General features: G+C 27.6%; 1 protein-coding gene and 1 long non-coding RNA gene across 6 annotated transcripts in view; one reads left to right on the top strand and one right to left on the bottom strand.

Moving 5' to 3' along the window:
- The window catches only part of LOC145941233 (uncharacterized), a 179,505-nt gene that overhangs the window by 22,624 nt on the left and 142,773 nt on the right, over nucleotides 1-14,108 (bottom strand). The gene's annotated exons all lie outside the window — the stretch shown is intronic.
- Nucleotides 2,529-13,266, top strand: LOC145941078 (proto-oncogene tyrosine-protein kinase ROS-like). 5 transcript variants are annotated; one of them, XM_083046909.1, is made up of 10 exons: nucleotides 2,529-2,715; nucleotides 4,003-4,105; nucleotides 5,555-5,672; nucleotides 7,457-8,119; nucleotides 8,362-9,791; nucleotides 9,957-10,394; nucleotides 10,610-10,773; nucleotides 10,971-11,441; nucleotides 11,667-12,023; nucleotides 12,734-13,266. In XM_083046909.1, the coding sequence occupies exons 1-10, from the start codon at nucleotides 2,617-2,619 to the stop codon at nucleotides 12,782-12,784; spliced, it is 3,894 nt and encodes a 1,297-aa protein (XP_082903035.1). In that variant the 5' UTR covers nucleotides 2,529-2,616; the 3' UTR covers nucleotides 12,785-13,266. The 5 variants fall into 5 exon arrangements, with proteins under 5 accessions (XP_082903035.1, XP_082903027.1, XP_082903022.1 ...); XM_083046901.1 differs by having other exon boundaries at nucleotides 5,552-5,672; XM_083046896.1 differs by having other exon boundaries at nucleotides 3,982-4,105.

Genomic DNA, 14,108 nt, shown 5'->3' with positions numbered 1-14,108 from the left:
GACAAATGTAATAGTACCTTTAGGTCCTTTAGTAATTAACTGCGCTGTGCTCATTTCTTAACGAAAGAGTAAATAAAATTAATTATATTCATTAATTTGCGTTATTCCTCTATAACAATATCTTAACTATTTTTACAATATAAAAATGCTTTGTTTTTTTTTTAAATAATCGATTTATCGATACTTTTTGTGAAAAATCGATTAATCAACATCGATATATTCAAACATCGATTAACTTAGCATCGATTTTTTTTTAATACATCGCCCATCCCTACTACCGAGGAATTTTTGGGAATCTATAATATATATCGATAAATATATATATATATCGATGGCTCGCGATATAAGACGATACAATCGATTAGTATCGGCAGAAGATTTCAAAAATTGCTCGCTAAGGCCCTGCGTAAAATAGAGAAAATATTAGGAATAAATATAAAATATTGAGAATAATAATTATTTTAAAGTAATAAAATCGTAAATTCTGATATATAAAATACAAATTCGTGTATAAATAAAGGGCTTTTACTAGTCCTATAATATAGCTATTGTTATTTATATCCTTTATACCCGAATTTTGTATATTTTATATCCGAGTATTTTCGATGTTATTTCGATGTTTTAAAATAATCCCTATTCCTAATATTTTTTCTATTGCGCACAACATTATTCGTCTAATCGAAAAAATAAATCAGTGCGGCAAATTTTTTTATTTTGAGTTCAAGCATAACGGGAAGCTGGCGATTCAGGAGAAGACAAAATAGAAGATGCAGGATGCAGGAGAAACAGAGTTAAAGATATATACATATTACTTTGTTTTGATTATAATTCATATAATATAATGCGTTGTCTATGTATATCTATGAAAATATATGTTGTATATATCTATATCAATTTTTCCGCTCGCTTGTGCTCAAAGGTTTTGTATGATCTTATATACAATCACTTATTTGTATATTATTTCCACAGTTAAACGAAAACATGTTTGATGATGCTGCTAATAATATAAATCACATTTATTTTCTTTCGAAACAAATAAAGCATACTCGGATAGACTGCAACAAGATCTGAGACTGAAACTGCTATTGAAACGAAAATTCATCATTACTTAACTTGATGAATTATCTAGAAATGTCAGCTGATTAGTTAATAGTATTTTAAAATTGGCAGAGGCCAGTCTGCGTTTCTTTGTGACTGACATCGACTCGTGTCACAAAAAAGTGTTGTTTTAAATTTTAAAATTAAATAAAAATGCTAGTTTTTATTAGTTTTCCTATTAAGAGAATTTTCTCAAAATTTTCTCAAAGGTAGCCTTAGGATAATATAAATATTTATTCGATGACTTCTTGTATTAAAATTATATCTGTATTGCGGTAAAATTATGATGGAAAACAAGGATCCATTTTGATTTACTAATAGGTATATACAAATTTTATATTCAAAATATTTTTTAATAATAACGAATTTTACTTACAACACTTATTAGTTTATGATATATTAATTTATTAATTATAATTCTTATTGTAAAAAATTTGAAAATTAAATAAATTTGAAATATAAATTATCGTTTTTTTAATTTTGTTCTTTACAATATGTATTTTATACATTTTTCTATATATCCTTTATTTTGTTTTATGTAGTTTTATGCACATTTTTCATTTGCTTTTACATTTTCTTCTTAAAAGACAAAGTTGTGTATATTGTAACATGTACAATTTATATTTCAATTCAAGTGAATATTGTAGTAAAAATTAGAGAGTATTTTAGTAATATAATAACATTCCTATAATGTAATACTGTAATTTTTACGTTTTAATTATAAAAATCCTTCTAATCAGTATTCATATTTATACTACCATTTGAATTTGAATTTGAACTGTTTAAAAGTACACTGGGTGCGTTCCATTTGAACGCTCACGTGCTATGAGCGCTCACGTTTATAAGCGTTATTTTCAACCGTTCCATTTGCTGCTTAAGCGCTTAGAATTGCAAACAAAAGTTGTTCCCTTTGAGTGCGTGAGCGTATTATTATCAAGGCGTAGGAGAACAACAAAGTCTAATAAAATAAAATATAATATAAATAAAATAAGCAACACGAGTGTGCCAAGATGACGGAAAAAGAAATTGCTATTTTGTGTTTGCTAATATTAATGTTATTCGAAATATTTTTTGTGATAAAGATTCTTCATGTAATATAGAATTAGAAAATATTATATTTCTTAAACATCGTATTAAAAATCCAATATTACGGCTGCAGAATTGTATAAATTTCTTTAGTTTTAACGTCTTGAACTTCTACTGATATTTTCTCCATTTTTCTAATTTATGTAACGTGCGGTAAAAGCGTGAGCGCTTATAGCACATTCTGTTTTAACGCTCACATGCTATAAGCGCTCACGCTTTTACTCCCCTACCTCGATGAAATAAGCATTTGTAAGCACGAAGTTATGACGTCACAGTGACGTCATAAATGCTTTTATAAGCGCTTACAACTCCAAAAGGAAATACTTTATCAAAGATGGCTGTCGGGCATTTAAAGTGGAACGCACTTCTCCACGCCATCCAGTGTTATATAAAAATTAATGGTACAAACATCTACAAAAGAAGAAAATTATTATGTTAAGAACGTTAAAAATATTATGTATTTTATTAAAAGTGATTATGTTAACCAGAGCGATCACGGATTTAAAGGATTTGGAGAATCCTAAAGATTTAGTGAGTCTCCAGAAAAAATATTTTCATGTATTTTGATCTAAAATTCATGCACGTAACAGATTTTTTGACATGAAGAAAATTGAAAATTATATATTATAAATAATAAATTACCTGTGTAATTAATAAAACTGTACAATGCGTAGCGGAAGTTTTGATATAAAAAATATTTATATTTTTGTGATATAAAAAATTATTTATATTTGCTATAAAAATATATATAAAGAAAGAGTTTGTTAATTTTGCGTCATATATTTAAATCATTAAAGTTTATATTAAAATCAACATTATATATAGTAATATAGATCGATATTATATAGTATAAAATTAAATATAATTAAAGGTATATTGAAACTTAAACGTACGTGTTGTCATAATTGTTATATTTAAGAAAAAGAAGTTTTAACATTAACGATCCTATTAGGATTCCGTTTATTCTCTGCTACATTGATAAATATACATATGTAATCGTTGCTTATTTACATGATTTTTTTATAAATTCTGAAACATTTTAATTTTTTAAAATATATATATATTTATTAATTTTTGTATAAAATTTCCAATAAATATTTTTATTTAACAAAATCAAAATAAAAAAATTTTAATTTAAAATAAGTTGCATACGTAATAAAACGACTATTAAATTCTGAGTAGATGATCGATTCAATATACTTCGGTACAATTGCTCTCAATCAAATATTCTCATAAGGTCAATATACATACGCATATAACCACAGCTAAAATCTTTCGCTATGTGTCTATTATTAATGTTATTTATCATTCAATGTATATATATATATATATACAATATACAATGTATATGTATATATATGTTAACATATATTTCAATCGGGATACATATTTTAGTCGAACGTTTATAGCATTATGCTCTTCAAAATTTACTTGTAGAACATAATTAATTATTGGAACATAATAATAGAAATTAAATTTGGAACATAATAAAGAAAATAGAAAGATAAAAGAAAAATAAGATTTTTAAATACAGAAATTTAGAAAATTTTCATGACTACAAAAAGTAATAATATAAAATTATATTTATTATTGAAATATAAATCTTAAAATTATCAGTGATAACAATTGCACTCGTGAAAAAGATAACTGAGTTACTTACTTAAAGAAACTCTGTTGTTATTAATTAATCTCAATTAATCTAATATAAAAACTGACTTATTAGAAAAAACTGTTTCGACAATCGAAGAGAATCAGGCTTTCCACGACTTATTTGTTATAACTATAAATTTTTATCAGCTTTTTTTATTTATCCAACAGAGTAGCCTATCCTTCCAGTTCAGCAGTAATCACGAATACGTATCATCAAACACCGAATATATCCAGAATTATTCTGATAGTGTGATTGCGAAAAATAAAGTCGGTAAGAATTCATTTGCAGACATGTCTATAATCCCAAAATCTACTGATAAATTGCAGGAAATAGTTATATATAAAAATGATATGTATAAAATTAAATCAAATTACAAAAAATTGTATACAAAATGATTTAGCTTTACACAAATTCAAGAAAATGAAAATATTAAATCTAAAGAATTATCTCTCAACAGCAAAAAGAATATAAATATTGATAAATTTTATTTGAGAAGATAGAGAAAGAAAGAAAAAGGTTTTGTACGCAAAACAAAGATATTTAAGATAAAATCAATCTCATTCTTTAGCTGGCTAACAATAATAAGCCAATTCTAAATAGTCGTAAAGCTTATATATGTCTAAATTTTTAATCAATGATAAAAAAAAATTTCGAAATATAATACGTACGCTTTGTAATTGTTAAGATTTCTATTCATTATAAAATATTTGTTTTATATATTTGAATTTTAACGAGTTAGTAAAAAAAGGCCAGATGGTGTGCAACAATTTCAAGGAAGATTTAATTTTCCTGGCTCTTACTAATCCAATGAAATTCAAATATGATTTTTACATGAGAGAGGCTTTTACTAAAGTGTTAGTAATATTTGTTTATATTCAAAATCGCTGAAAATTGATTTCCATTTTATTATTATATAACATATTCATTTTTGTTTAGCAATAGTAATTATGTTTCTAACAAGAAAGTTAGTCTCAAAAACACGAAGACATTATATTATTCCATTATTTTAAAAATCAATATTAATTATATATTAATTTGTATGTTTATCTTTTTTATTTCTTTTCTTATTTAAAAATATCTGTCATTTTTATCATGTACTATTTTGGTAAAAGTTCAAAAATTGTCACATTTATCTTTCTTCAATCACTAAAATGAAAGGAAGATGTCAAATTTGAGTCGATTTCTGTCCACTAGAAGTAACTTATTTAGTATACCATAAATTTACATTATATATAGATTATCTAATAAACAAAAATCATAATTATATTACTGCTAGCCCATGAAAACATTTTGAAAACGGCCTTATGATATAGTTCAATAATTCGGTGATATGCGTTTTCTAATGATGTATTTAATTCTGTCTCTAGTTTACTTTCCATTCGCGCGCGCGATATTACAAAAATATATTGTTACAAATACAATTCACTATTCTTCTTTTAGAGGTTTTCATATAAATGTCAATATATGTACGATTTTGAAATTTCTAGAAAGATTTACTTATACATATATGTATATATATATATATATATATATATATATATATATATATGTATAGTGTATATACGTATACGTATACACAGAGTGTCTGGGTAAAGATTGTGCCAAAGCTTCTGTTCAGTTTACTGTGCTCTACCTGTTCACGAGGGTTGGCACAATCTTTACCAGACACCCTATAATCGATCTTTGTATACATATAATTATGTATGCTTCTGAAAGCAGGGCTCCAGGAAAACACCACATTGTCTCCAGAAAACATTCCAAGCGAGCCAACAATTCCTAGAGCATTCGTGGATTTCGGCAATAGCTTAATTGAAAAAGACATTATTGTGACATTCAGGTAAAGAATCAAACTTCTTAGATCATATTCTTTCATTCTTTCAAGTTTACCAACATATATGATAAATAAATAGGACAGACTGCACACACACACACACAAACACGCGCGCGCACACACAGAGTGTTCCATTTTATCTTTGACGGTCAAATATCATGCGTAAATATAGAAAAAAGTATTTTAAATAAAAGTTGTATGGTTTCAACCCAGCGAGGAATGATTGGTCGAATCGACGTCAATTCGACATCAATTCGATCAAATCGACGTTGATTCGACGTCGAATCATCATCGATTCGACCACCATTTCTCACTGGGAAGGGGGAAGAATTAATTAGTGTAAAAGAAACACATAGTGGTTTAAAAAAAAATATGTAATTTACAACTAGCAGCTATACATATTTTTTTTAAAAATAACTATGTGTTTTCTTTACACCAATCAATTTTTCCTCCTTGAAACCTTACAACTTTTATTTGAAATATTTTTTTTCTAAAATTACATGATATCGAGATATTTGACTGTCAAAGATAAAAAAAAACACCATGTATACAGGGTAGAACGAGAAGTCGAAAGTAACAATTTAACTTTAAAATTCGATTATAGAAGAACGGAGAACTATTATATTGAAAAAAAAACTTTAATACCCCAAGCTAACATATTCATTTCACCTTATCAAAATCATAACATTTAAATCTTATGTTAAATAAAATTAAAATTATATACATATATATAAAGATATTTGAATTGTTACTTTCGCCTCCTGTTATTTTCGACCCTGCTTTATCCTAGACACAAGATGTACAAAAAATGTCGAAATTTCTTAATTTTACGAAAACTACGCATTTTCGAAAAAAATATTTCATACAAAACTTATAGTTTAAAAAGATCTATTTTTAATCTCATCAGTTTGACTTTGAATGGCGTTTCTCAAGGTTATTTTAAGATTTATTCAATTTTTTTTAAAGGAATTATCCCAAGTGTTTTATGTAAATAGAATAAAAAATTATAAAGATAAAATAATAAAAAATTGAACGGTTTACCAAAAATTTTATATCTTAGTGTGTTACACATATTTTGATATAAAATACAAAATATCTCGTAAAATATTTAGTTTTCAATAATTTTATCTTAATACTTTTATACATAGAATAATTAGACGAATCAATTGGTGTAAGGAAAACGCATGTGTTTTAAGAAAAAGTATGCAATTGCATATTGCAAATTGTATATCTTTAAAAACAATGATGCGTTTTCCTTGTATTAATTTATAAGCTAATAACTATAAAATATATTTCCAATCAAAAAAGTTGTTTATAAAAAAATTTCATGTATTCCAGGGACCTTTTTAAACATAAAGTCGTTTCCGATCTTCTTTCAAGGGGGACAAGGGGTAATGTTATAATTTTAAATAAAATCCCCTATAAAATGTTACATATTTGTATAAAAAAATTTGAATGCATTCTACAAAAAGTTTAAATGCTTCTCATTTTTAATGGAAGCATATTTTTTAAAGAGATATATTTTAGACAAAATTTACGTGTTTTTATCCGTAGAATCTAAATATGTAACATTTTAGAAGGTTCTATTTTTTTTTAAATTATAAAGTTAATCCCCTTGAAAGAAAAGCGGGAGGGACTTAATGTAGTTAGAAATCAACTATTTTGATTGAAAATATATTTTTAATTATTAGCTTATAATACTCTACATGGGCTTGTATATACATACAACAATTTCTGTCAGACATTCGTTAAAAATAAAAAGTTTAAGATATCTTACATTTTCTTTACAGATGGAACAAACCTAAATTTGCAAATGGAGTGATACAAAAATATAGGATTCAGTGGTTCGAGAACTTAAATCAAACAATTCAAAGCAGCGTCGATATTATCTCAAATAAGACATTGCAACACAAAGTATACAATTTAAAACCTGATACAATCTATTACTTCATAGTTCAAGCGCATAACGAATTTGGTGCTGGCTTTTATACCAAGTTCATCAACGTATCAACCACGCATGAGAATCCGATACCTCTACTATACTTCACCTGGTGGAGGAATAACTATGTATTGGATATAGATTTACAGATCGCCTTTCGAATTAATAATCACTTAGTGGAAATCGTTTACTCGGCATTAGAACATAAAATTTATGGGATCACTCAAACCAATGAACTAATAACAACAGACTTTAATCCAAATACAATCGAAATGAATCTAAACTACGCAAAAATAGCTAAACTTAAGATGCAAGCGACCAATCTTTGCCTTGATTGGATTCATAGAAATCTTTATTGGACACAACGTGTTAGCAACAGCTTTGAAGACAGAGAGACCTATGAAATTATAAAACTAGACTTAACATTGTGGCAACAAAAGGGCATGGAAAAATACGTTAGAATCTCACAGAACCGTAAGGTTGTAACATTCTTACAAGTATTGCCGTATACAAGGTACATTAAATCTAATCAATCTAAAAAAAATTAACAACTTCATCTCTTTTAATTAAAGATTTGTGTTGTTCTATAATTTTCCATAATTTAATATGCAGATTCTATATTAAAGATCATAAGTTATCATGGAATCACATAAATTCATACAGAATTGTAAAAAATTTAAATAATCACATATTTTATTTCTGATATAGTATAACAATAATGTCTTAAAAGTAGTGAATAATGTGCATATTTTTTAGATATTTGTACTGGTTAGGATTTAATTCAGATAAAAAAGAAAATATCATAATGCGATTGGACTTCAATGGAAAAAATACAACAGTCATTTTGAAAAATCATATATGCCAATACAAACTAGAACGATCATCCTTCATGCAGATTGACACAATGAATGTTGACAAACCATTAATGTATTGGATATTGGAAAATAATTTAATAGTAACGGATATTAATGGTTACAAATGTAATCTGATTTTAAGAGCTAGAAAAAATGAAACTTTCGATAAATTAACGATTGATGGGATAAATATTTACTTGTACAATAATGACGACACAATCTATATTATAAAAAAAAAGTATGCTCTTCTCGAGAGCAAAGAAAACTCATTTGAAATTGTTGAAAAGATAAATGTGCAAGGTATTCATATTTCCTTCTTTGCTATTTATTATCAATTAAAACCTCTTGATAAATCTTTACAATTATATCCTCCGACGATATGTCTGACACCTAAAATGGAAGATTATCGTGTTGAAGAAGTGCTCACAACTGCAAACAGTATTGAGGTGAGCTTTCCGAAACCGATTCTAAATGACGGATGTGAAAAGTATAACTTAGCCACCACAATATATAACATCTCCGTGAGTTATTTAACATGTTTGGAAGATAGCAGTAACAAGACTGAACAATTTAACATAGAGACATATAAACGGTATTATGAAATCAAGAATTTAACACCGTTCACAGAGTATACGCTAAATTTGGCACTGAGCAATTTTTATGTCGACAAGTTATCGATGGGCTTGCAATTCGGCTCCGATGTGAAACTGACAACTGCTCCAGGCAAGTTAAACGCGCCGGAAGATGTGACGGTTCAAGTTCTAACGAATACTCAAGTCATAGTCCATTGGATGCCACCCAAGCAACTGAACTGCATTAAAGTGCACTATTTCGTGAATTGTATACAATTATCAAATAGCACAGACAAAAATACAAAGATAAATTACGTTTCTAAAATCGAACGTACGACAGATGGCAAGATTTTCGAAATAATTGAACTGGAGCTTGAACATAAATATAAGATATACGTGCGTATGTATGTAAACAACTTCGACAGTCTCTATACTGACAGTTCAAATAAAACATTCTACATGTCGGGACCAAACAATTTAAAGTTGAGCGAAGTCAGTACAAACAGTATGAATATCTCGTGGATTCCTAGCATTAATACGACGATCCACACTGAATTCCGTTTCATACTGGAATACAAAAATGATGCAATGAAGGGATGGCAAATCGCGAATAACACTGAGTGGAATAATGACAAAGTAACATATTATATACAAAATTTACTACCACGAACTCTGCACAAATTCCGTTTGATCCTGAGCTACCCCAACTACATGGAAGACTTTATATGGCCTAATGAAGGATTTACTTTCGAAACGCTCGGTAAGCAAATAAAAACATTATAATATCATATATTTACTTTAAAAATGTTTTAAATAATATTTTTAAATATCTTATAAATTTTAGAAATTAAATAATAAAGTTTTAAGTAAATATATGTCCTAGAATAAAACAAAGAAATTTAAATTGCACTCTTGTGTAACAAAGGTAATGTACCAAGCGCTCCTGGGATACCTACGGTAACGAGACTTCCAAATTTCACGTATCATTTAAAATGGGAACCTGCTGAATATCACGAGTCACAAGTGACTTTATATCGACTGGAGGGTTTAATTGTCGAAAATAATTACAAAGAAGGCAATCATACTGACAAAATCAATGAATGGAATTTATACTATAATGGAACGGATAATTACTGGATAACTACGAGAGACATGAATCGAAAATATCAATTTCGCGTGCAAGCTGAAAACACTTACGGACGTGGAGTATGGAGCGAATCAAGCGCGATCGTTAATTTAACTTTAACAGATTCTACCAAAGGATCAACTATGCAATACTATGATAGTTACATATACTATATGTCAGTAATATTAATCTATGTGGCTACCGTTGCAATCTATTATATTTATTACTTATACTGTCGTAAGTATATTTGTTATAAATTTAGGATTTTGATTGAAAATTATTTTAAAGATATATATATAAAGAGTTTCTGAAAAATTAGTTTATTTGCTGATTCAAATTTCGCTATATATATTAGCTATATATTATTAAAGATAAATGTATTATAACGCTTCTTTATCTAACAGCATGTCGACAACGTAAAAAATATAAAATAATTCCGTTTTAAATAATAGATATTAAATCACCAATTGTAAATAAAATACCTTCCGTGAATTTTGAACTAAATCCTATGTACGCTCCTAATCCGCAAAGTGATCCAGACATATTTGCACGAGGCATAATCGAAAAAAAGAAAATTACGCTAGGAAAGCTTCTAGGCAGTGGCAATTTCGGGGAGGTATAATTTCTTATTTTTTAAATACATTCTCGAATTATTATTTTTAACATTTTAATATAAAAATGTTGAGGTAAAAGCACACTTTTAATAAAAGCAATTGCAAAAATCAAAATTTGCTATAAAATGTAAATTAAATAATATAAACATTTTTAGCATGCAACTCTATCAATTTGTGTTGATTATGAAATATGTCGCAGGTATATCAAGGAACCGTCGAAAATTTGAAAAAGTCGAAAACAATGCCTGTCGCCATAAAGATGTTACCAGAAGGTGCTACCCCGCAACAAAAGAACGAATTCTTTAAAGAGGCCAAGATTATGAGAGACTTTGACCACAAACATGTGCTAAAATTATTGGGCATCTGTCTTGACACGGATTCACCATGGCTTATATTGGAATTAATGGAAGCTGGTGACTTACTGACTTATTTGAAAGAGAGTCGGGCATTGCAACCGTCAGATTTACACGCTTTGCGTCTACAAGACCTAATCGCAATGTGCGAAGATGTTGCTCGGGGTTGTCGCTACTTAGAAGAACAGCACTATGTGCATAGAGATCTCGCGTGTCGAAATTGCTTAATATCGGCGAGAGATCGCGAACATCGTATTGTCAAAATCAGCGACTTCGGACTAGCTAGAGATGTTTATCAAAATGACTATTACTGCATGGTAACTGCATTTATTTAACCTTTTTTTTATTTTTGCATTGTTATAATATTATACATCTTGAAACTGACTAAAATGTAAACAAAAATATTTATAATGTAAAATTATTTTTATATCAGTATATGTGCATAAAAGAAGATAAATTAATTAATCTGCATGCGCGAAACGTATGCTTCAAAAATCAACGATTTTGATAAAAGATTTAACTGCACTGTAAAATTATGTTAGAAAAGAGGAACTCCGCTTCCTGTTCGTTGGATGGCACCGGAATCTTTGAAGAAAAAAAAATTTACTCCACAAAGCGATGTTTGGGCATTCGGAGTACTAATGTGGGAAATTACATCATTTGGTCAGCGGCCCTATGCTGCCATAGATGATGACAAAATAATAGAACATGTGCGTGCGGGGAACAAGTTATCGAAACCTCGTAACTGTCCAGATAAATTGTACGAATTAATGCTAAGGTGCTGGAATGAGGTGAATCAAAGACCAAAATTCAGAATTTGTCTTGAAAATATACAAACCCTGAAAGTCGAAATACAAGACGCAATGCTAATTCCGTGGAATAATAGCAGACATATACAGGTAAATTAATAGTAATCATATGGATTTTTATAATCATGTGGAGCAAAGTCATTGCATGGAGCAATAATTTGTCGATATAATCAATTAAAAAATATTATAAAAATAATAATTTTTTATTAGCTCAAATTTCACAACGATATCATTTGTTTCACTAATATTATAACGTGATTATGTTAGATAGATTATTATTATATAATGTTAAATATATTAACATTCTGCATTATATATAATAATGAATGTTTTTTAACACATAGGCATGAGAAACAGTACAGCCAACAGAAAGTTATAAATTATTTATATTTATAGGTAATTATATGCCTAAATTATGTTCATATTAGTTTTCGCAAGTTAAATATCAAACTGATAACATAAGATTATTTTTCAATTACAACTTAATTTTCTGTTACGAATTAAGCATGTTTTTCATACGGCTTCATAACTTTGATATCATCATATTATTAGATGATTGCAAAAGTTCGTGCCCGATTTGCATAGATGGATTAATAACTTCAAATCGGGCACGAACTTTTGCAATCATCCAATATATTATATTATAATAGTGAAATTCATATATTGTAAGCTTTATCGTTGAAAAATGTTCCAGCCAACAAATCTCTCTTCTTTCTCTCTCTCATACACATACACACCAAGCGCACATATCTCTCTCTTTTTTTCCGATTCTTAGTAAAATGCATTTTTTTATGTTTTAGCTCCCGCCTTCTAAAAAATCCGAATATCTTCAAATGACAGATCTTAACTGAAGCACAGTCATATTTTTTTCTGAACATTACATCGCCAATAATGCCTCAAACCTCAAATGATGTTATAGGCATAATCACTTATTTTTGACCGAACAATTTTTGAGATCTTTGATTGATATTAACAATCAATTTTATCGTCGTTTATCGAGCTATCGATATACTGTTATCAATAATTTCCATCTATTTTTTTATCTAATCAAAAAAGTCCTATGGCAAATTTTCTCTTAATGAGTAGATCAAGATCGAGCATACCTTCTAAGCAGCGATCCAGGAAAAAGCGATAGGAAAAAAGAAGGAAGAGAAGCATCTTTATAAGATAAACATTTTACGAAAATTTTATTCGCATTATAATGTATATGAATGATCGTTTAATGTACGCTTTACTGTGTGATTTTAATTTTTTGTATGCTTAAAATATTCGCATTTGTTTTCTTATTTTCATTTCTATAAGATAACAAGTTGTTCGAATAAAAATTGTTCAGTTGGTGTTAATCGAATGTTTAATGTTCTACCTGTTCTACTTTCATTAAATAAGATATAAGATTTTCACAGCAAAATAACATAGTAATTAAGTAAATTAGATCAAAGTTATAGGTTTAATTATAAATTTAGTGATATATATAATAAAAAGGAAATGTGTGAAATATACCTATATAAAAAAGAAAACATATTTAGTAGTGCAAAAATTTGATAAAGATGTTGAAGATAAACTTAATATTCTGAAAATATCTGCTATTCTATATATCTATAATTTAATTGCATAACTGTAATACATTTTTACTATATCCAGATATATTTAAAAATAGTTTTATATTATATATTCAGATATTACCTAATAAATATATGTATTACAAAATAGAGAAACAGTTTATACAAATAATCTTAATTCAAAATATATTTTAATATATTCTTTCTATAATATATAGAATTCTACAATTGATGCGTTTATACTATATTTCAACTTACATTAAGAATTCACTATGCACGTATCTTCATAATTTCAAACTAGTGCACCACCTAAACTTTCTTTTTAAATTTGTTAGTTTTTGATATTACACTTCTTTGCATTTAAAATAAAAACATATTTATATTTACAATATCTATGCGGAAAAAAATAAGAGAAATATTAAAAAATACAGAAGATACGTTTAAAATTATATAATAATAGAGTCCAATATCATAAAAAATTCTTTAAAAGAAAACGTTTCTTATGGTTTTTTAAATTCTGTCCTTTACAATACGTATTTTATACATTTTTTTATATATCCTTCATTTAGTTTTATATAGTTTTATATTTTATGCACATTTTTTATTTGCTATTTAC

This window comes from Prenolepis imparis, unplaced genomic scaffold (assembly GCF_030444845.1).
Source record: "Prenolepis imparis isolate NDT839.2.m4 unplaced genomic scaffold, iyPreImpa1.0 SCAF_1, whole genome shotgun sequence".
In the NCBI taxonomy this organism is placed as follows: domain Eukaryota; kingdom Metazoa; phylum Arthropoda; class Insecta; order Hymenoptera; family Formicidae; genus Prenolepis; species Prenolepis imparis.
This window is presented reverse-complemented; position numbering and strand designations above follow the sequence as displayed.

Excerpts from the sequence above, each read along its gene's own strand:
- LOC145941078 (XM_083046890.1), top strand. The coding sequence starts at position 2,617 with ATGTTAAGAACGTTAAAAATATTATGTATTTTATTAAAAGTGATTATG. Across the intron at positions 9,792-9,956 it reads ATTTACTTTCGAAACGCTCG|GTAATGTACCAAGCGCTCCT; the intron begins GTAAGCAAATAA and ends TGTGTAACAAAG. Across the intron at positions 10,774-10,970 it reads GCAGTGGCAATTTCGGGGAG|GTATATCAAGGAACCGTCGA; the intron begins GTATAATTTCTT and ends AATATGTCGCAG.